This window comes from Hydra viridissima, unplaced genomic scaffold (genome assembly GCF_058129835.1).
Source record: "Hydra viridissima isolate aposymbiotic clone 2 unplaced genomic scaffold, HvirCarnegie_v1 scaffold_2, whole genome shotgun sequence".
Taxonomy (NCBI): Eukaryota; Metazoa; Cnidaria; class Hydrozoa; order Anthoathecata; family Hydridae; genus Hydra; species Hydra viridissima.
The window spans coordinates 16,054,247-16,079,287 of NW_028324301.1; the positions used below are offsets into that span (position 1 = coordinate 16,054,247).

General features: G+C 34.8%; 1 protein-coding gene across 1 annotated transcript; it reads left to right on the forward strand.

Moving 5' to 3' along the window:
• Window positions 1-12,880: 12,880 nt before the first annotated feature.
• Window positions 12,881-24,945, forward strand: LOC149892224 (uncharacterized). Its single transcript, XM_090080653.1, has 2 exons — window positions 12,881-14,454; window positions 23,865-24,945. The coding sequence occupies exon 1, from the start codon at window positions 13,040-13,042 to the stop codon at window positions 13,907-13,909; it is 870 nt and encodes a 289-aa protein (XP_089936779.1). The 5' UTR covers window positions 12,881-13,039; the 3' UTR covers window positions 13,910-14,454; window positions 23,865-24,945.
• The last annotated feature ends 96 nt before the right edge of the window (window positions 24,946-25,041 follow it).

Consider the following 25,041-nt stretch of genomic DNA (forward strand, 5'->3'; position numbering starts at 1 on the left):
ACGCATCAGGACATATTCAGAATTGAAAAAATCGTTCGCAAAACCAAGAGTAGATCATTGGTCAAATGGTTGGGATATCCAGATTCGTTTAATTCGTGGGTGGACAATAAAGAATTGATTAGTTTGCTTTCAATTTTCAGTCCATTAAAAAATGAGCAAGATGATGGTTTTGTTTGAGCCCTTTATAAATGAGTACCTTGAGACGGAAGATTACCAGGAGTCCTTTTATTATTCGCCTTATGAAGAAAAGTACCATTACAAGATTTACAGCTTTGAAAATGATTTGGATTTTACCAGTATTCGTCGAATGGATGAATTTGAGTTGAAAATAAAGTGTGGAGGGATTCGTTTTGAAAAAAGCGGCATGGTACTGGAGGATATGTTTGAATATGCTCGAAGAAAAATAAATAAAGTCAAGGAGCAAGTCAAGGATCAGCATTTTGAAATGATCTAAAAAAAATTTCTTCCCCATTAAAAATGATGAACTTTGTGACGATTGAGAATTTTGACGAGAGTAAATTATTGGCTGGAGAGATTTATGCAGCCACAAAGCCCATTCAGTACCAAAAGATTCCGCTGTATTACGAGTATGCCAATGGAAAAGGTCCTTTTATTTTAAGAACCCCAGTTTTGTTTTCTTTGGGTTTGTATGAAAATCGCAGTGTGGAAACGAAAGAGCTGACGGTATATTCCATGTCTTTTGTTGCTTTTGACGATAAAAAGGGCATGACAGCAGAAGAAGAAAAGTTCATAGAGGTGACTGAAAAAATATCAAAATTTCTTCGCGAGCAAGTCATCCTTAAGGCAGCCTTGTTGAAAAAAGGAGGAAGAACTAAGAAAATAATGACAGAGTATTTTTCCATTTTTAAAAACAAATCTGAGATGTCAAACGCGTCTCCCATATTTTTCGGAAAGTTGTATACAAAAGAAAAGAACATCACTTCTTTGTTTTGCAAAAAGGAGAACAAAAAGATGGTAAAAGCAGATCCATTGGGGTATGTTCGTCAAAGGTGTTTTGCTATTGCGTCTTTGAGAATTGAAGGTGTTTTTATTAGCTCTCAGATTGAGTCCATTCAATTCAAGCTTCCAGAAGTGTTCATCACTAAAAATGCTCCTTCTGTTCAAAGCATTATGAGCGACTTGGATTTGGGAGAAACTGAATCTGATGAAGAAATGTGAAAAAAATGGTATAAGAATTTTTCTTTTCATATAAAAAAGATGAATTCTGTTACGAATGAAAAAGATGAACAATTGCTTCTTTAAAAAAAAAATTTAACCACTTCAAGAAGGTCATCTTAAAGTGGTTAAATTTTCAGTAAAAAATGGAGCCGACGTCAATGCGCAATGTGAAGGCAAAAGTACACCGCTGCACTTAGCATCTATACGCGGTAATGTTGAAGTAGTTAAATTTTTAGTGGAAAATGGCGCCGACGTCAACGCGCAATGTGAAGTCAAAAGTACACCGCTGCACTTAGCATCTATAAGCGGTAATGTTGAAGTGGTTATCTTTCTTTTGCAAAACGGAGCCGATATCAACGCGCTAGACGAAGAAAATATAGCGCCATTGCACAACGCATATATAATGGAGATTTTCAGATGCTTAGATTGCTCTTGGGAAAAGGAGCAGACGTCTACGTGGGTGATGATTTTGATTATTCCTTCGATTCTTTGTATCCATAGTACTCATAAACGATTCTTAGATCCTTTGGATCCATGGAAATCATAAATGATTTTTAGATCTTTTGGATCCGTGGAAATTCTTCGAATTTTTAAATTTTACACGAATTTAAAAATGATCAACGTCGAAGTAATAAAATTGCCAAACGAGGCTTTGACCAACTTTCAATTGATAGAGGATGTTAAATAGTTAAAAATAAGAAACTTTCGAGGTGTATTTGAAAGAGACATATTGCCGTAAAAACCGAGAAGAAAAGAATGTGACATTGTGAACACGAGAGACTCAAGTACGGGAGGGTTTCATTGGGTATGCTGGTTCAAAGACGGTGATAAGAAATGCAGTTTCGATTCTTACGGTCAACCTCCACTTGTCGAACTGGTTGACTATTTGAAGAGTCCCGTTTATTATAACAGCGATAGGGTTCAGTTTGGTAATACCTCTTATTGTGGCCACTTGTGTCTTTACGTTTTGAAAAAATTGGATAAAGGCGTCGCTTTTCAGGACGTCATTAATACCTTGTGGTAGAAATCACTTGTGATTTCCACGGATCTGAGGGATCTGAAAAAATAAAATCTGAGCCATATAAAAAACGATTGACAAATTTGGTAGATCAGATTTGGGTCGTTATTTATACAACCCTTATTCAACCTATCTTTCAAGCGATCTGTATGTCAGGACAGATGGAAACAGCACCATCACTGCAGATTTGGATTTTAACTCTCACAAAATCATCAACCTGGCAGAACCGACCACTTCGCACGATGCTGCCACCAAAAGTTACGTAGACACGCATGCGTCAGGTGGTGGAACTACTGTGGGAACCGCGGACTTGGATTTGAATTTTCACAAAGCGATCAATTTGAACGAGCCGACCAATCTTCACGACGCTGCCATTAAAAATTACGTGGACGTCAGCTCGAGCATGCGCGTCAAAACAGACGGAACGAGCACAATCACTGCGGACTGGGATTTAAATTCTCACAAGTTGATCAACGTCTCTGATCCAACAGCTTTAAAAGACGCAGCGACAAAAAGTTACGCAGACGTTTTGTTACAAAAATCCAACTTTTTAGGACTTGTTCCAAATTCAAGCTTTTCGTCCTTAGGATTAAAATCGCAAACAATAGCATCAGCCGCCACGACAACAGTTTTCTCTTACTAGGACGGACCTGGTGTTCTAAGAAGGTTACGGTTGGCTCTCAGTGGAAACTTTCCTGGAAATGTTTTCATTCGAATATTTACAGATGGCGAAATTAACGTTGGAAATTATTCAGAAACCACGGAAGGAATAGGAGTGGACAACACTGGACTTGCTTGCGACTTGCTTTTTTCTCCCATCGGCGGACGCTTTTACGCCAATTCTTTGCAAGGATGCAACGTTTTAAGCAAGACTTCGTTGGGAGGATATTTTACTCTTGACATGCCGTTCAGGACAAACATCAGCATCCAATTGGTAAACAAAAATACCTCTACAATCACTTACTGGATTCAACCATTCATTTCCACTCTTGCTTCCATTCCTGCCTCCATCCCTCTTTTCAAACTTTACTGCAGGACGTTCAGATATTTAAACACCACTTACGGAAACGAATATGTTTTGCTAGACACAAATGGGAAAGGAAATGGAGTTTTTCTAAAATGCATCAGGATGCACATCATCGGTGCTTCTGGAAGCTGGCGGGAATCCAGAGTCAGAATGTACGACGACAATTTGCCTCATGGAAACGGAACCGTTCTCAGTCCTTGGACACCTTATAATACAAACAATTACACTACTTTTTATGGATATGACGGTGACAGCAAATGCATCTTTTCCTCGTCTGGATTGGAAGATTGTTATTTTTCTTCTTGGAACGGATCAAACATATCCTCATTCAACAACACATCGACTGGATTGCTGTTACAATCCAATGCTTCCATCGGTTCTATTACCACCATTTCGTTTTACAGAAATTTTGCAAATGCAGACTCCATGCCTAGCGTCGCAACCGGAAGAAGGCTCGTCGTCACTCTCAAATCCGGTGACGCTCAAATCGGTCAATCCGGAAGCTTTAACCTTCTTCTCGGACAAGCCTATTATTACTCTTAGGTTTAGCCGAACCATGAAAAAATATTATGCAAAATAAAATAAATAAATTTCAGCATAAATGAAAATGCGATGTTCCGAGGCTTTAAGAATCTGTGATAAACTTTTGCAAATATTAGACACTAAAGAGAAATATCGGCATTTTCTTGAAAGTAAAAAAGAAGACGAAGAATGGAAAGAAAGATTGAGAAAAAAGTTTCCTTTACTGTTAAAAAGATAAGAAGAATCGTTTATTATGACGGGAGGAAGATAAAAGGCACAGTTTATTTTAGCGAAAATTTGGTTCATCCTCCTAGACGACTTTTTTGGCGTTCCAAATGCGAAATATTTGCTCAAAGAGACATTAAGATAAATCGTTTATCAAAGCAAACAATTGTTTTTATGTTTGGAATTAAAGTGGACAGCGGGATGGCTTTGGTAAATTTGAGACATGATATAAATTTAAAGCTGAATTATTTCAGTCACTTTTTGCTTTTTTCAGAATTGGTAGAGAACGTCGTCATGGAAATTCATAACAGAAGCGACAAGGACGTCGTGATTAAAAAGGGAGAGAGTCTTTGCCTCGTGAATTTCTTTTGAGGGAAGAAACTTTTTTATTTCGCCTTAATAAAAAAATGGATTATAACAGTTACAAAGAAATATACCCCACTCTTCCAACGGCTCCTATAGATGAAGGAGGACACGTTTACCGTCTTCAAAAAATAAGCGAAATCCAAAAAGAGATGGACAACGAGAGGAAAAAGAGATTTCATCTCAGCAAATAGTACCATCGCCTTTTCAGGATCATTTCGAATGTGGACAATGAGATGCAAGGCTTGTGCATAGCTTTGGGTGCGACTGGAATAGGACTTTTGTCAACCATTATTGCCAGTCTAGCAGCGATTGCGTGTGAAGGCGTGGCTATTGGAATGGGTTTTTTTATCGATTGTCGGAGGTCAAGTGAACAAAAGAATGGCTTTGAAAGCGGAAAAGCACGAAAAGATAAAAGTGTTGGCCGAGTAAAAATTGAACACGATCAGCGAGCACATTTCCAAAGCGTTGATGGACGGAAAAATAAGCGATTCAGAGTTTCAATTGTTTCTTGGTGAGCTTCAAAAATTTAAAGTGTTGACGGAGGAAATACGATCCAAAACCAAAAACGGAATGGATGAATTGGCTAAATAGACACTGATCCATAAAGGTCGAGAATACGCGATTCAAGCGTTCAACAATTTGTTTAAGAATTCGTAGATTTCCCAGTTTGCGTAAGAAGGGATCTAAAAATCATTTATGATGTCCACGGATTCGCTTTCGAATCTGAAAAATAATTTCTATCGTATTTTAAAAACCATGTCTTTTTTTAAAATACAAGACCCGAATAAAAGAGATGAAATTGTGAGAGAGATTAATGAGAAAAGAAAGAGGATTTATCAGAACAGCATAAACGACAACATTTTAGATGCTGATTTTCAGACGGATGTGAGCAAGCTGTTTAAGCCTATCATCCAAAGCAACGAAAAGGTGCTCATAAGATAAAATCCGAGGTTAAATCCTAGGTTAAATCCGAGCAGGATAGCATCAAGCCTGAGACTTTTTTAGAATCAACAGGGTCTATTTTTCCTGAGAACGATCAATTCATAAAAAGTTTGTTTGATCTGGACACAAGAGCAAAATTTAAAAGAAGCTTTAAGAACAAGTTTGAATTGAGCAAAATTGATGGTCAATATACGATTGGAAAAATGGGAGTGATGTTTGAAGGCAACGATATGATTGTTGGAGGTAAAAAGTATGAAGGAACAAATAGTCTTTGGGATCTCATGACCAATCCGAACATTTCAAAGGATGTGACAGCAGAAGATGTGGCTAATTTCTCGAAAATTTTAGTAGAGAATGAAGCCGTAAAGTCGGATGCGAGGTATAACAAACCCAGAGCTGCAGAGATTGAAAAATACAATCAATTCATCATCCCTATTGAAAAAGAGCTGAAATCTTACAAGAGCTCTTCAATGACTGAAGGTAGAGAAGACACTATTTCAGCTCCTACTAGTTATGATCTTCAAATGCTAGATCAAAAGCTTGCTGAAAAAGAAAATAGGAAGAAACAGTTCAAAAAGGATTACCGTGAAGGTATGGCACGTATTGAAGAAGATAAAGATACGATGGAGGTTGAAAAATATAATGAGTACAAGGATCGCATGAAAAAAGCTTATGATAGGAAAAAGAAAGGTTTAGGAGTGATCATTCTTCCGAGCGATCCGAATGCGTTGGTGGAAAAGCTTGAATTGAGCGTGGCTACTTGTCGTGCTGGGAACACGGGATCTAGAAATGAAGCTGTGAGCATTTGCGATGAGCTGTTGAGACAAAAAGTGATTAGCAAAAAACAATACAAATCAATGATGAAGGTCATTGAGGTCTAAATTAAAAAAATTTTTCGCGTATTTAAAAATGATCATTTACAGAAACAGATATGTTAAGAAACACGTTGTTGGAGGAAGTGGTATCATGAGCACGTTTCGAAATTTTTTAAAAAAAGCAGCAGCATCGGGCGCGTCAAGAGCAGCGTCTAATTTGGCTGGTAAGATTGCAAAAAGCGAGTTGGGAAGAGAGGCGATTACAGCTGCAAAATCTGCTGGGAAAGAGTTGACTTCTTCGGCGATTGCGACAGCTAAAGATGTGGCTATTGATCAAGGCAAAAAGGCGCTATAAAAGGTGTATGCCAAGACTGGAACTCCAAATCCAAAAAATGCTCCAAAAGTTGCTGCTCCACTTACTCAAAAAAGCAAAGACGTTATTTCCGGAATGGTTGCATCAGCAGCTCCAAAGGTCAGCAGCGATTATTCCTCTCTTGGAGGGTCTCTGTCCAGGAAAAACGCCATCCGAATCCAAGACCTGGTTGAAATGGGAAGAGGCATGAATATCGCATGAGGATTTAAGTAAAAAATTTTTTTCTTTGGTATAGAAAAATGGCAAATTCAGATGTTTTAAACATTACAGAAGAAATCATCGTTGATGAAGATATTGAGAGATATGAATTTCACGAATATGAGCCGGTTAGCACCAATTTAAACACGGCCGGTGAGATAAGAATCAACATTGAGCAGCAAGATTTGTTCACGCTTCCCTATGAGGCATACCTTTTGGAGGAAGGAAGGCTGACAAAAGCAGACATTCTTCCTATGCGGATGCGGATTCGGTTACTCTTGCAAACAACGGCATCATGCACCTGTTCAGTCAGATTTCTTATCAATTGTCGAATCAAGAGATTGAGACCATATACAGTCCAGGTCAAGCCACTACCATGCTGGGTTTCCTGAAATATCCGGTGGAGTATCAAGTGTCGGAAGGAATGAATCAGCTGTGGCAAAGAGACAGCACTGCCCTTGCCGATCTTGTAAGCAACAGCGGGTTTAGCTCAAGACAGGATTTCATCATTAAGCAGCCTGCTGATAAAGGCACATTTTCATTTTGCATTCCTTTGAAACACATTTTTGGTTTTTGCGAAGATTACGAAAAAGTTCTTTACGGATTCAAGCACACGATAACCCTTGTGAGAAAGAGCGACGTTGATGCAATTTTTAAGAGCGCTAAAACAGCCGCAGGAAAAGTAACCTTGAGGAAACTGTCTTTGTTTATGCCCCATGTCACTCCCTCTGTTATGACAAACAACCGTCTTTACAAACTCATCGAGTCCAAAGTGGAATGTATTGGACACTGGAACGGCAATGGTGTCACAGTGTGACACCATTGCCGTTCCAGTGTCCAATACATTCAGTTGGAGGTTGAGTGCTAGATCAGCCAGTGAACGACCGAGGTACATCATTGTTGGATTTCAGACCAGTAAAGACGGCAGTCAAGATGTAAACCCTTCCGTATTCAACCTCTGCGATTTGAAAAACATGTATGTGATCTTAAACAGCGAAAGGTATCCTGCGGTGGATTACGACTTGGCCTTTACAAACAACAAATTTTCGAGAATTTACAGGGACGCGTGCAAGTTTGACAACAAGATTTTTGGAATCAGCGAAATTATCGCTCAGCCGAATATAACAGCGCTGAATTACAGGCACATTTGTTCTCTTTTCGTTTTTGACGTGAGCAAGCAGGCTGAGAGGTTAAAATCGACCGTGTTGGACGTGCAAATTAAAGCCACCTTTAACGCAAACGTTCCTGCAGACACTCAAGCCTTTGCCGTGGTGATCTCTGACAAGCTGCTCAGAATCAAATCCGACGGAAACAAAATGAACGTTGTGTACTAAGTGCTCCGCACCCACATGAATTCTTTGAGTTTATTAGAAAAATAAATGGATCCTTAATAAAAGAATGAATTATACGAAAAAGGATTTGAAAAATTTACTTATCGAAAATGGCGTTTCCAAAACGTCGAAAAGCAAAATGGGTTTGGCGATGATTGCGCTTGAAAACCATCTGATCGATAAAAAATGCCATGATGGAGGATGTCAAACCGATAGACTCCAAATACGAAAGGCTCCGTTCGATCCGAAACAATCCCGTGGCTGTAAAAATAACTCACGCTGAAACAGGAAAAGTGATCGAATACGACTCTCTTTACAAAGCGATGAAAGAGACGGGACACGGAAACAACTATTTGGAGAAGCGAAACGGCAAAGTGGATGAAAACGGATTTAAAATAGAAATTATTAAATAAAATGTCGTTTCACCCGTTTTTTCTAGAATGTAGCAAAAGAGAGCCTGATGTAAAAAAGAAAAGACAGCTCGAGGCTCTTGCGTTCAAGGCTGAGAGCGGCTCGTTCAAAATTACTTAAATGTACAGCGATGAAAAAAGAGACGAGCTTTACGCGATTTTGTGGGAAGACAAAGAGGATGACTTTTCGCGGATGGAAAAAACAATCAAAGAGCACAAAAGAGAGTGGAGCAATTTGAAAAAGCGAGAAAAGCTGAGAGCGATCGACAAACGCGTTCTTGAATTGGACTGTGATTGGGAAGAAAAGAAAAAAATGTCTGCAAAAATGAAAATGGACGCGATGCTCCAAAAATTCGAATATTTTCCAAAATTTGCTGAAAATAAAAAAAACTGAATTCGAGTTAAATAAATTACGATGAATAAAAAAGATGGGTAACATGCAAATCAAATATCAAGTTTCACTGCTTGACAAATTCTGGCAGTCTGGAAAAATGCTTGAAAAAATTTCCGATCTTGAACTTAAAGTTTATTGGAGATTGAATAGACCGTTGATGAAAGATGCGTTTGAAAAGAACTACATGTCAATTCACGAAAAAATTAAAGACCTTTACCTTCTCAGAAGTCAGCTGTTTGATGAAATCATGAGCAGTGATTTGAGTAAAACAGGCATATACAATATTAAAAAACTTCTCGAACACGATATCTATTATCTAAAATATATCTTAGGTAGAGAAAATGGAATGTTTAATGATTTGCTTGATAGAGATGATGATTCGGATGATGATATTGTCAATCACCTTGAAGGACAACATTTTAAAATGATCCAACTATTTGGTGAAGAGAAATTGCTAATGAGAGACTATGACTCTCTAAAATGGATGAAGATTCAAATCAACCTCATCATTCAATTATTCGAATTGGATTTTAGTTCTAACATGGAAATGAAAAAAATTTCATTAGAGATAAATAAAATACATAATGTGAAGCCTTTTTAAGTTCGCCATGGAAAATCTACGATTTTTTAATTCTTTTTGAAGAATTGAAAAAATTGAATTCGAGATAAATAATTTACGACGTATAAAAAAGATGGACACAAAGGTTATTGACGAAACCATTGTATTTGATGAATAGGGTGACAAGCTAATCATTGAATATGTGGAAAATGTTGCTATGAAAGCTGTTCCTCCTCCAATAAAATTAGAAAGTTTGCTTGAACTCATTCACTACGTTGGAAAACTTCCAGAGGAATATCAAAAAGGTTTTAATGAAATAATTCGAAGCATACCAGTAAAAGTACTGGGTCATTTTGAAGATATTTTCAGTACTTATACATGGAGAAATACATTTGTTGAAGATAATAAAATTAATTATGAAGCCGTTAAACTTTGTAACTTCTTCGGCGATGCAATTCGTTATTTTAAATATCCTGAAATAAATTTGCTGATTTGGTATAAAGACTCTTATGATTCTTGGAGGAGTGCTCAAAATTTTTAATTCTTTTTGAAGAATTGAAAAAAATTGAATTCAAGATAAATAAATTTAAACATTTAAAAAAGATGCTTTACATAAAAAAGGTTTTAAAAGATTTGTTGGTTAAAAATGGTGTTACCAAAACATCAAACAATTTGATGGCTTTGACACTGATCGCGTTTGAAAACCATTTGATCAATAAAGACGGTTTAATGGAAAAGGTGAAAGAAAAAAGACCCGTGGGAAGGCCAAGAATACATGAAAAAAAAGAAAAAAGGCCCGTGGGAAGACCGAGAATACATGAACCAAAAGAGAAAAAACCGATTGATCCTAAATGGAAAAGACTTAAAAACATCAGAAATCATCCTTTCACTTATAAAATAACCCATGTGGAAACGGGAAAAGTAACTGAATATCATTCTCATTACCAATTAAGAAAAGAAACGGGTCACTACTGGAAATACTTTGATAATAAACACGGTTATCGAATAGAAGTGATTATGCCATGAAATTTTAATTTTAATTTGCTGAAAATTAAAATTCTTTTTTTGCTGATATTAAAATTTGAAAATAGGTTAAAGAAATTTTTTTCCCTATTTAAAATGGATAGAATGAATATGAAAGAATTAAAAGAGATGGCTAGAGGCTTAGACCTCAAAGGCATCTCAAGACTGAGAAAAGCCGAGCTCATTGAAGCTATAAAAAATACAAAACCCATCATTGGGCATGGTCCTGTGAATGATACCGTAGTCAGGATTGTTCGTCCACCTGTTAAAGTTTCTGTGAAACCTGCAAAAGTACGGTTTGTTGTTGGATCTGATCCTGCTCCAAAACCTCATGTTGCTCCGAAACCAACAACAATTCCACCGAGACCTGTTGTGCAGAAACCTCCTATTGCTCCTCGTCCCGTTTCCAATGACTTGATTTCGTTCGGGTCTGCTCGCTAGCAAAATTGAGTGACAAGAACTGAACAATCCATCCTTGGCACACCTGTTGCCGATTCAACAAACGTCATTGCACCTAAACCGGTTCCTGCACCAAGACCTGGATGGCTTTCAAGAATTGCAACATCTGTCTACAACGGTTTCAACAAAATAAATGCTCTTGTTGATCCCTACGTTCCAACCACGGTGAAAAATGCAGTGAGCAGCGTGAGAAATGGAGTGGAAGAAGCAATCAATTCTCGTTCTATTTGGTGCTCCTGTTAAGTTTGTATTGACTAATCATGCGCTAAAACACGTCACTGAGCAATTTTCTTACACCCCCTCTGTTCAATACGAAGACCCTGACGCCTTTTTAAACATGGTCAAAGAGGCTGCCATCAAAGTCATTAAAAATACACAAAAACGAACCTTGTTTTAATCTGTGAAATGACGCGTGTGAATATTGCTACTGGAGAAGAAAATCTTCGCACTGTGGTCTTCCCGTCTATATATGAAATTATTCTCGAATCAACAGAAAAAGAAGAAAGCTTTGAAACATGGAAAGAAAGAATTCTTGAAAACATGTCCAACTACAACAAGGAAGGATCCAATTGAAGAGTTAACAAAATTTTAAAAGTAGAAGTTAACATGATCGATTGGGTACCTTTCAGTGGTTCTTCCTACATAGTACTACCTCCTGAACTAAAAAGTAAAAAGGCGATCATCAACATGAAAAACGATGATAATAAATGCTTTATGTGGTGTGTCACCAGGGCGCTTAATCTAAAAAATACACATGACGAAAGAATTGATGAAGACTTGATTCTAAAATCAGAAGAGTTAAATTGGAATGGAATGGAATTTCCTGTCTCTCTTACTCAAGGTATCAACAAGTTTGAAATAAATAATCCAGATATTAGCATCAACGTCTATAGGTATGAAGAAAAAATAATTCATCCTTTACGAATATCCAAAATTTTAGATCGAAAGCATAATATTGATTTGCTTCTCATTTCAAACAAAGACACTAACCATTACTGCCTCATTAAAAACTTAGACCGATTGAATGGTTCTTCAGTAACAAAAGGAAAAAGAAAACAACATATTTGTAGAAATTGTATGCAAGCTTATGACCAAGAAGAAAAGCTTCAAAAACATCGAGAAGACTGCTATAAACACATCTCGGTTCGAATTGAACTTCCTAAAGAAGGGACAACCGTTCAGTTTAAAAACTACAACATGTCCATGAGAGTTCCGTTTGTGGTAAATGCCGAGTTTGAATGTTTCGTCAAACCTGTCAACACTTGCACCCCTGACTCAAAACAGTCATACACCAAACAATATCAAAAGCATGCTCCAAGCTCGTTCAGCTACTTCATCAAATGCTTCGATGAAACCATTTATAAAGAAAAACCAGTCATGTACACAGCAGAAAGTGATGAGGATGATGTGGCTCAAAAGTTTGTCACCATGCTTAAAGCAGACCTTACAAAGATTTGGAACGATTGCGATTTACGCCAACATCGCTGGAAGAAAAATAAAAAAGTGACTGATGAGGATGAAAAGAATTTTGAAGCTGCAACCGAAGGTCACATTTGCAAAAATGATCTTAACGGTGACAAAGTGTGGGATCACTGCCATTTGACTGGAAAGTACCGTGGTGCTGCTCATAAACAATGCAACATAGATTATCAAATCCCAAGTTTCATACCCATTTTTTTACACAATTTATCCGGTTACGACAGCCATTTGTTCATCAAGAAATTAGGCGGGAAATTAAAATGCATACCCAACAATGAAGAAAAATATATCAACTTCTCAAAAAAAATCAAAGTAAAGAATATATTGATGAGGAAACTGGAAAGCCAAAAAAAGTAAAGAAAGAAATGAGTTTTCCCTTCGGTTTAGACAAACTAACTAAAAATCTAACCGATGAACAATGCAAAAACGTTAGAAAATATTTTCCTGATGATAAACAGTTCAACTTGATAAGAAAAAAAGGCATTTACCCTTATGATTGGGTGGACTCCATTGAAAAGTTTTCCGAAACGCAATAACCTCCTATCAAAGCATTCAACTCCAAACTCAATGACACTAAAATAAAAGAAGAAGACTATGCACATGCTCAAAACGTTTGGGATGTATTTGGATGCAAAACGTTTAAAGATTAACTCATACTGTACAACATCTCAGACGTGCTCATTCAAACAGATGTTATTGAAAATTTTAGAGACGTGTGCATGAAATATTACGATCAAGATCCTGCCTGGTATTACACCTGCCCTGGACTCGCTATGGAGGCTTGTTATAAAAAGACTAAAGCTAAAATAGAGCTTTTTAGCGATCCTGATATGCTTCGCATGACTCAAAAAGGAATACGCGGTGGAATCAGCATGATCCCAAACCGGCTTGGAAATGCCAATAACAAATACATTGACAAATATGATCCTTCAAAACCATCTAAATTTCTCCAGTATTTAGACGCAAACAATTTATACGAATGGGCTATGAGCAAACCTCTTCCCGTTGGAGGATTCAGATGGATGACTGATGAAGAGCTTAAAAATTGGAAATCTATGCCATGCATTCTTGAGGTTGATTTAGATTACCCTGATCACCTTCACGACAAACACAACGATTACCCTTTAGCCCCTGAAAGATTAACCATTGGGAAAGTAGAAAAACTCGTTCCCAATTTAAACCCAAAAAAGGAATACGTCGTACACCATGAAAACTTAAAACTCTATGAACGATTGGGCTTAATCATCACCAAAATTCATCGAGGTTTCACCTTTAGAGAAGAACCTTGGATGGAACCATACATCGGTTTCAACACCAAAAAAAGAACAAAAGCTACCTTCGAATCTGATAAGGAATTTTTCAAACTCATGAACAACTCTGTCTTTGGAAAAACCATGGAAAACATCGAAAATCATGTTGACGTTAGACTTGTCACCACAAAAAAAGAAGCTCTAAAATTATCCAAAAAACCTCAATTCGAAAGCTTCACCATTTTTGATGAAAAATTAATCGCGGTTCACGTGAAGAGAAAAAAGTTGGTTTACAACAAACCTGTTTACTTAGGAATGAGCACCACTATGACTACATGAAGCCTAAATACGGCGATCGTGTAAAATTGCTCATGACCGACACTGACTCGCTCTTTTACGAAATCGAAACGGAAGATTTTTACAAAGACATAGCTGACGATGTACTTGAAAAATTTGACACTAGCGAATTTCCTAATAACCATCCTGCTATTCAAAACGTTGGGTTCAAAGTAGGTGAAAATAAAAAAGTTATCGGCAAGTTCAAGGATGAAACCGGTGGAAAGCAAATCACGCAGTTTGTTGGTCTTAGTCCCAAGCTCTACTCTTACTACATCCCTAAAGAAAATGAAGAACATAAAAAATGCAAAGAGGTTAAAAAGAAAGTCGTTAATAATCACATCAAACATCAACATTACTACGACTGCTTAATGGACAAGAAAAGCTTACAACCATGAACGTTATCCGCTCTCATCTTCATGAAAATTACACCGAAGAAATTAACAAAGTCGCACTCAGCGCTAACGACGACAAAAGGATCATTTTGGATGATAAAATTAGCACATTGGCTATTGGTCTCTATAAAACAAGACCCGATTACATGGACGGTAAGAAATATTTTTAGATCCTTCAGATCACTAGTGATTTTTAAAACTTAACAATAGGTAAGAAATTTTTTGAATAAAAAGGTAAGTCAACTTAGAAAAAAACATCTTAAAAATATAGAAATGACATGATTATTTTTATACTTATTCATCTTAGAAAAATATTATGCATAACAAGAACTTAAAAACCGCCATCTTGGAAAAAACATCAAGACCCCCCAATATATAACGGTAGCCATGCCCCAGAACCCGCATTTATATACTACTTTTGTCTCTTTTTTTCACTTATTGCATTTTGATAATACATATTTTTCACACCTTCCTATATTCAGTCACCACCTTCCAGTCTCTTTCTAACACAATATAAAAATATATATTTACATTGTATTGGAAGGAGACTAGAAGGTTATATATATATATATATATATATATATATGTATATATATATATATATATATATATATATATATATATATATATATATATATATATATATATATATATATATATATATACACGTCTTTTTAAGCCGTCATTAATACGTGTTAAATAAGAAAACTTGCAGACGTTTTAAATAAGACGACTTACTGTGTTTCGTTTGAGACCAGTTTAAGCCATCTTTAAGACGTCTGAAATAAGGCAACTTTAAGACGTTTTAGTGAAGACGGCTTACAGTGTTTCATTTGAGATTCAGTTTAAGACAACTTTAAGACCAGTTTCAAGATTCAATTTGTCTTTAAGACGACTTGTTGTTGGGTGGGTGCTTTAGATTCGTTAATTTATTTGTTGAACTCGGATATTTAGATGAGTAATTTGACCTACAATATCTAACTTTTCAAAATCTCTCTAAAACCCCTTTTCTTTACTTTTAATTTTGTATATATATTTATCTCTTGTTTATAAAATTGATGTTCTGATGTTTGAACAAGAATATTTTTTATATACTCTTCTAGTATTTAACATTTCATATCTAACTTTTAAATTGGTAAAATTTTTGAACGTTTTCAAAATGCCTCTAACAAGAAATAATGAAGAAAACCAAAAAGTTGTCTGCTTTATTTGTTTTCAAAAGTCTCAACGTGAATTAACTGAAATTGTTAAACAAAAAGAATCGGAGGTTTTGAAAAAGAATATTGATTTTGAAAATGCCCGAGTCCTAAAAGTGTTTGTGAAGGTTGTAGATTAACCATCAGAATGCTAACTGAAGAACATTCTGCTCCATTGTCAGAGTTTTTTGATTTTGAGTCTATAAAACTGTCCAAAGTAACACAGGCAACTACAATTTGTGAGTGTTTAATTTGCGGCGCTGCAAGAGTTGAAGGAAAGGCGATTCTCATCCAATAACCGCAACAAGCAGTTCAGATAAAAAAAAAAAATCAACTGTCTAAGGTAGAGAAATATTGTTCAAGCTGTCTGTCTAGTGTGAGGAAGGACAGGAATCTATATGAGCCAGTATTAGAAAATCAGGTGGCTGCTAAAACTATAGCCGAACATGTTCTATGTACAGTTCCACCTTCTCCAAAGGAACAGTTTATCTCCGTCAAGCTTATTATATGAATTATTTTCTAGTCCAATTAGATAGAAATGTAATTTATTACCAAACATCAGATATCACCTTAAAGTAGCAGAACAAGTTCAAGCATTACAGCAGAATATATGGTTCAAATTCCAGTCAATATTGGTTGGTCTTATAACAAAAATTTTAAGTTGGCTTCCACATTAAATAACTTTAGTGGCAAAAAACTATTTGAAACAAATTTTCTTAAAAAATTGCAAAAGTTATCCGAAGGAGGATTTTTAAAGGTCAGCTTAGGGATCATTACTCAGACTTTTATAAATTAGAAACATCATCTTTCTCAAAAATTAGCACCTAGATAGTGCTAAAGCTCCCGGTGTTAGTCAACATTTGCTAGTTTCAACTTGCAAGGACAAGTGTCGGATTAACTATTGTGCATTCGCACCAGGCCTACTATTTCATGTTAGATATTGTACTTTTACATAAAGGTGATCTAGCAAACTAGCTTACATAATTTATGTGTAGGTTTTGTTCTTTAGTTTTATATAATAACCATCAGAATCTATTGATAGTTCTGTAGCTTTATAGCTGTTATACTAATACTTAGAATGACCAAACCAACAACAAAAAACACTTTATATACTGCCTGTGTAGATAGCACCAGCACGAAATAAACCTAATGCAGTCAATGTAACTGGGTCAAAAGAATACGCCGATTTCAAAGAAACTAATAAGGTTATCAGTTTTAATTTTCCTACCATCTTGAATTGAGTTTCTTTTTACTACAATTTATTCCTAAAGAGAAAAGTCATTAAGATGATTATCAAAAATGTTTAATGTATTTGAAAAAAAATGTTTTCTTGATTTATGATCTTAAAAATTTCGTAACTCCGAAGTTTTTAAAGATTACAAATCAAGAGAACATTTTTCAAAGAGAATGTAAAACCAAAATTTGTTTGACAGCTGAGATCTAAAACTAATAAACCAGGTCCAATTCTTGTTGAATTAGCTGAAGATATTCTTCGCAACACAATATCAGCATCAGCTAAAAAATTGAGAAGTAATGCTGCACATAAAGATATTTATGTTAGTCCACGATTTGACTGAGGCTCAGAGACTCCAAGACTTTAACCTCAGAACTGAAAGAAATAAAATGAATCAAGCAAGACCAGACAATGACCCCTTTTGTAATGGCATCCGTGGCAATAAGATCATTAAATTCAAGAAGAAACCAGATCAATAGTTTTATACATAATTCAGAGTCAGATTGCAATGAAATTAAAAGGTTGTCATGTTTTTACTTAAATGCTACCTCTCTTGATGACAAGCTAAAAGAGTTCAAAGTGGTAATTGAACAATACAAACCAAATGTAATTTCTGTGGCTGAGACATGGTTTAAAGTTGATTCAGTTGTAAACATTGAAGGTTACCATCTGTATAGAAAAGACAGATTAGAAGGACGAAAAGGCGGTGGTGTTTGTTTATATATAGACAACTCATTAGACTCCTATGAACTAAATGATGCCGTTCTAAATCCCTGTAAACTAGAACAAGCATGAGTAGTTGTTTATTTTGATAATGACAAGTATTTACTTGGATGCATCTACAGGCCAAATGATTTTTAGGATATGGCAGAGTTTGATGTGGTTTTTGGCCTAGCACGCAAATATATAGACAAAAGTAAGTTCAAAGAGTTACTTATCATGGGCGACTTTAATTTCCCATTAATCAACTGGTCAAATGGCTGTGTTTATGCAGTTTCAAATGAGAATGGAATTGAATATAAATTTACAGATACTCTAAATGATAACTTTCTTTATCAGCATATTAACATACCAACTTTCCAGCTGTCAGATGAACAACTTGGGAATACCTTAGATTTAATCTTTACAACTCAATGAGCAAGTGTTAACAAAATAGATTCAAAATTTTTTTTGGGAAACATAACTAGGGGCCATCTAATAATGTTTCAGCTTCATCTTGTCTGATAAAGCAATCCGTGACATTAAAAGTAAGCAAAGATTTATGTTTGCTAATTCCAATTTTGAACGAATATCTGACCTAATTTCAAATGTTGACTGGATACAATGCTTCAGTAACAAAAATGTACAAGAAATGTTTGATGAACTGATTTTTTATACTGAGGTGGCATGTAACCATTTCACTCCAATTAAAGAGACATTAAACTCTTTAAAAATTAGACCAGCATGAGTTAATGCTAAATTAAAGTTTCTTATTAGAAGCAAACAAAATTTAAGATATAATAGCTGCTCATGTAAATGGAACGACCCTGTTTTGAAATCTAAATACAAATTGATTTGCAAAAATGTCGCAGATGAGATGAGGAAAGTGAGACAAAACTTTGAGCTTAATCTGGTAAAAAGACTCACCAAGAATCCAAAGCTTCTCTGCAGCTACATAAACAATCAACTAGCAGTCAAAGATACTATAAAGCATTAAAGGGAGCAAATGGTAAAACCACTCACAATTCAAAAGATATTGCTGATATCTTAAACAAAAATTTTCAAGCTGCATTTGTGAAAGAAGATGAAGGTCCACTGCCTTCTTTTGATTTAAGAACTACTGAAACATTCATTATGACAATTAAAGATTTTACATATGAAGATGTCTATCTAAGATTAAAAAACTTAAAAGATAATAAATCAAGTGGTGTTGATAATTTACATTCAGCTATTTTAAAGAATTGTGCGTCAGCCTTTGCCAATCTACTTACGTGTATTTTTAAAGAATCGTTTAAAACCAGCAAACTGCCAGTGCAATTTAGATCAGCAAATATCACTCCTCTGTACAAAAAAGGCAAAAAAACCTTAGCGGGAAACAACCGACTGGTATCTTTCACTCAATCGCATGTAAAATAATGGAAGTTACAATCAGATGTAAACTTGAAACTTTTCTATATAAGTTCAAACTAATAAGCAAACAACAGCACGGTTTTGTTAAAAAATAAATCATGCTAAACGAATCTACTTGAAACACTTGATTTTATTTCAACCGCCTTATAAAATGGTAAATTTGTTGATGTTATTGTTTTGGATTTTTCCAGGGCATTTGAGACAGTACCACATAAAAGATTGTTGCTTAAACTTAATGCTTATGGAACATCTGGTCTGACAATACAATGGATTGAAGCATTCTTAAAAAAAAGAAAACAAAGAGTTGTGATAGGCGAAAATGTATCCTCTTGGGCAGAAATTACCAGTGGTGTTCCACAAGGGTTAGTAATTGGACCACTCTTTTTTGTACAATTTATAAACAATTTGCCTGATACTTTAAAAAGTCTAACAAAGCTTTATGCTGACGACACCAAAATTATGAATGAAATGCTTTCCAGTGCATCAATTCTTTCTTTGCAATCAGATCTCAATTCAGCTTTTAAGTGGACTCAAGACTGGCTTGTGAAATTTAATATTTCAAAATGTACGGTCATGTACTTTGGCCGAAATAACAAAAAATCACCCTTTTACATCAACGAACAAAAGTTAAACATAACAGAATCTGAAAGTGATCTTGGAGTAATCTTCTCAAGCAATCTGAAATGGAAAAATCATGTAATAAAATGCGTACGTAAAGCCAACCAAATATTGGGTCGGATTAAAAAATGCTTCGTTGGCTTAGATATTAGACTGCTGAGATTTCTTTGTTTCTTTAGTGCCACTGTTAGAGTTAGCAGTACAAGTGTGGTCACCTATTCGAAAGGGAGAAATTGAATTATTAGAAAGAGTTCAACACCGTGCAACTCGATTAATATCATCACTTAAAAAAACTAACTATGAGTATCGTCTAAAAGCTCTTGACTTGACTACCTTGACAAAAAGAAGACAACGAGGAGATATGGTTCAACTCTATAAATTCTTCAACGGTTTTAACGGTTTGGAAACAACAAAAAAAATTAGTATTCAAAAAGCTCAAATAATAGGTCACAGCTTTAAATATGTCAAAGAAATCACTAAACAAGCAGTCGTGAAAACCTTTTATTTAACAGATTGGTCAATTTATGGAATAGCTTGCCAAGTGAGTTGGTTAAAGCACAATCAGTTAACAGTTTTAAAGCAGGTCTTGATTGCTGGATGAGCAGCAATTAAACGAATCGGCTGTGATAGTGTGTTGATACCACACTCACTGGCTCACACCAGTTACAGCATTTACTAATACTAAAAAAAAAAAATACCCAAAGGTCTCTCAAGATTCAAGCGGAGAAAGAATCAAATGAATATATTTTGTAATTGCTATCACTTAAAAATGGCTTAAAAGTTTTGAAGGATGATGGGGTTTTCGTTGAACATAATAAAAATCAAACTATTTCAAGGTAAAGACTGTTACTAAGAATTAAGACAGGCTTCCAATATTGATCAAAATCTTCGTGATTCATACTATCATATATGTGAATAATCATTAAAATTATTGCGTGAATATATTTCTTTTGAAGAACAGCAGTTATTTTGAAACTGTAAACGGTAAAACCATATCTATTAAACCTGTATTTTTCTAAAAGCAAATGCAATTTCAGGTTTAATAGATTCATTCAAATATAAAATGGTTTGCTTAGGGTTTTGATCATTTTATTAATGTCGCTTTCCTTACAGTTCTTATGTTATCAATATATTTTAACAAAAACGTCTTTTACCTCCCGTTAAATATTTAGATAACAGATCCGTGTTCTGATTTGGCTTACAGAAATTTTAGTAAAGTAGCGATGAGCTAATCAAAATAGTTTGAGCGTTGTGCCTAAAACAGCAAATTCTCTAATCTACCCAGAATTGAGAGTCACTAAAGAAAAGTTCGAAGTTCTCTTGGTTGTCCGCAAATTTTATTTATAAATAATTTTTTAGTAATTTTTCTTTTTTTTTTTTCGTTGACATGCTTTGATATAACCCCATTTATTGTTTTTAACATAATGACTGGTTTGTAAAAAAAACGAGGCGGAGTTATTTGTGAAAAAATGTTACCTTCTCACATTTATGGCAAAAATCCAACTTTTTTATTAAAGTATCAATGTAAATTCCTAAAAGGAACTTTATTTTTATGCATCCTCGTCAAACTTTTTTATAAAAATTAGTTTTTAAAGCATTTCCATAATCTCTTTTTTCATAAAACTTTTACTGAGGATACTACAAAATCATCATAAAATCCTAAGTAGCAGCGCTCGTATGGGCCAGTGCCGGCTACGCCAGTTCTGGCGATCCATTTATGGGACATTAAAGTTTCATGAATGGCATGCCGGAGCCGATATGAAGCATTGTTGTACCGTAAAAGATTCATCAGAGCTGGTTTGCCAGATAGCAACTGTCATGTGGTCCTTTTGCGGCATCCCAGTCCTGGATATCCAATAACAGGCCATGTTCCGCAGCCTGAACTTTCTTTAAAACCAGACATTCCGCAGCCAGATCTTTCTTTAAAACCAGACAATATATCAACATTTTCGTTTTTCTATTTGAATATATATACATTTCTAGATTTGAACAATCTGGTCAACTTTTAACTAGAAAACATTCCATTTTTTTGCTCATGACCGGCATTTAAACCACTGCATCTGAAGAGAAAAAATCCTGGAGCATGGAACCTCTAAAAAGATAATTATTTAAAACAAACAGCATGATCAATAAACTTCTTATCGTGCACTTGATTTGGTATTGCAAAGTCTGGACTTATATCCAGCTTAATTCTTTGAAGGATTGAATTTTATAATTACTAGCGATTTGAAACTTTAGTTTGAAAAATTATTAGAAACTTGGCAAAATCATGTTAATGACGATTGTTCAGTAGTGGAGAAGGGGAGAAGACCAATGAAAAGTGAAATAGTGTTGTATTTCAATTTTTGCATTGAATACGTTTCAATCGATGCTAAAGATCCTACTTTAGAAAGGTTTTGGTCCTCAATTTTGTAAAAAAAAAAAAGAAAAAACAAGTAATAAATATGTTTAAATCAAGAACTATTTGCCAAAAGAATACTTAAAAACGCTTGTGCTAAATTTCAACACTTGAAAACTCACCCAGTGGGCACCCAAGGTCAAACCGACGTCGGTTTACGTTGGGTTTTCATCGGCGATGTCAACCGACTTATTACGACGTTGTTATAACGTCGCGATAACGACGTCAAAACGTCGTTCTGACATCGTGCGATGTCTTTTGCCATAAATACGACAAAAATCGACAATTTTACGATTAAATTTTACATAATTTTATATTTTTTTGAACTGGAAGTTTTAATACTGTAATATAAACATCTTACTGGAAAAAAGTAGTTATTCCACTGGAAAAATTATTATTATTGGAAAAAAGTAAACTTACCGGGAAGATATAAATTTAATACGTAAGACTTTATTGAAAGCAATTAACAAACCATAAAACGCATGCTTTTTAAGGCAAGCGAAAGTTAGTTTATTTTTTTTACTTAATTTAATTAATTGTGCTACTTTAAAACATGTGTGTGTGTCTTTATATATATGTATAATGTATATATACGTCTCTAAGTATGTGTGTGTATGTATATGCATTCTTAAAATATATGTACATTTTAACGATCTCTCTATTTATATATATGTATGTATTTAAGTTAGTAAAAAATATTTATCTTTGTATAAAATATATGTCTTTTTTATTAATTCGTTACTGCACTGTTTTTAAGTTTATTTGTGTATGTAAATTCAACAAAAGTTCTCAATGAATAAAATCAGAGTAATATATTTTATTTTATGTGACCAACTTAAAATAAAACTACATAATGTTTACTACTTTAAGTGTCATGCTCATAGCAATCATCAGGTAAAAAATACATTATGCTTATTTCTAAATAGTTTATTGAGGGAACTTGTTTCATAATGTAACGTGATGAACTTTTCTTTCATTTCCTACAAACACATAGTGTTGTTAAGTATTTGAGCTTTTTGTGAATAAATGTTTGTTGTTTACACATCTTTAATTCCATTCTTCTTCGGATACGCCAATGTTCACTTTGTTAGATGTATTAACTGTTTCATCATGCTTTACATATCTTTTCTCTGTTGTTTCCATGATCTTCTCCCACTTTCTTGTTTCCATGTTAATTTTTTTAAATAGGTACAGAGTGGGACAAACATGAATATTCAAAATTGCATTTAAATGGATTGATATCACAATCTATGACTTTTTCAACAGCTTTTTAACATTATTCTTTAGATATATTATATTAATAACTGGAGAGCACAGAATCAACAAATCAATTATCTAATTAATGATGCTCTGCATCATTAATTAGATAATTGATTTGTTGATTCTGTGCTCTCCAGTTATTATAAAAATGATTCTCATGACAATGTACAATTAACAATGAAGTTGAGTCTCTTCATTCTGATTCAGCTAACAGTAGTAATTGATCATTATTATTAAGAAATATCATTATTATTGCATTAGGGTCACTCACCCTAATACAATGATAATGATAAAATAATAACCCGTTGGTACAGTTAAGGGATCTAAGTTTGTGAATGACTTTGTAAATAAGAGGGTAGACTTTAGAATACATATTAAAATGTATAAGAATTTAGTTACGTATTAAGCTTAGTTATCCTAATAAAAAATTAATTCAATACATCCCTCTAATCATATCAAATCAACATCACAACAATCATAAAAAGTAGGGTTTAAAAATTAGGGTGAATAGACATAAAAACTCTGTCTTGTTTGTATGATTTAAAATTCTTAACAAATTGTATAATAAAAATATCTGTTTTTATATTGGGTTGTCCGATAAGTTCTTGCCGTTTTTTTAAATTAAAACACTTGCAATCGAAATGAAATTTTTTAGTATAATGTTTGGTGTTATTCGAAAGATATATTTTCGCTCTACAAGAAAGTCTATTTGGTTTTTTAATTTTGATTCATTTTTGTTAATTTTCAGAGCATTTAAATGGAGTGTCAAGTCGACAAAAACGAGCATTTTCGACACCACCTTTTTGATTTCGCGTCAAAAAACCAGAGAATCGGCAGAGCGTATAGGATCCAATAAATCAAAAGTAGCAGAACATTTCTACTCAATGGGAAAGATTCAAAAACTCGGAGCTTGGGTGCCGCACGTATTGAGCGAAAATAATAAAAATCAACGATCTACCATTACTGCCAGTTTGCTTGCTCGTCATCTCTCAACTCATGGACATAAGCAAAGGTTTCTTTATCGCATAGTCACTGGTGACGAAAAATGGTGTCTCTACATCAACATGAAGCAGCGCAAAGAATGGTTAAGCCCGAAACAACAAGCGACCCCGCGAGCAAAGCAAGCTCTTCATCCACGGAAGACAATGTTGTGTGTATGGTGGGACTGGGAAGGCATTATCTACTGGGAATAGCTTGATCGCAACCAAACAGTCAATGCGGAACTTTATATTCTACAGGTGCAACGATTAAACAACGCCATCCAGCAAAAACGACCTGATAGGCAATATGGCGTTCTTCTGCAACACGACAATGCCCGTCCCCACATTGCCATTATGACCAATGAGGCGATTCAAACGCTTGGTTGGGAAGTGTTTCCACATCCTCCATACTCTCCAGACTTAGCGCCATTGGATTTCCACCTCTTCCGATCTCTTTCAAATGCTTCGCGAGGCGTTTCGTTCAATAATGACGTCGAATTATGGGCGTGGTTAGAAGAATTTTTCGAATCGAGGCCAGGCGATTTCTACCGAAGAGGAATCGAAAAATTCGTTGAACGTTGGGAGGAAGTTGTAACAAACAACGGAGAACAAATTACTGATTAAATTGTTGTTATTTTATGTTAAAAAATAAAGTTATATCAAATTTAGAAAAACGGTAAGAACTTATCGGACAACCCAACAATACAACAAAAATTTGTCAAAGCGTATTAGTGGTAGAGTTACTTTCAAGTTTATAAAACTTTATTTTTCTATGCTAATGTAGTTCATGGTGTTAATTTTTTTAACAATTCTTTTTATGCAGAAAAAAAAAAGGCTACTTATGAGTTATTTCAAAGTATGTTTTAACTTTTTGAAAAAATATTTTTTTACCTTGCATCAGCAGAAACATTTTTAAAAAGTCAGAAGTTCTCATGATTATCAAAT

Bases quoted from the DNA above. Each gene is read 5' to 3' on its own strand.
- LOC149892224 (XM_090080653.1), top strand. From the start codon at position 13,040: ATGAAATATTACGATCAAGATCCTGCCTGGTATTACACCTGCCCTGGA.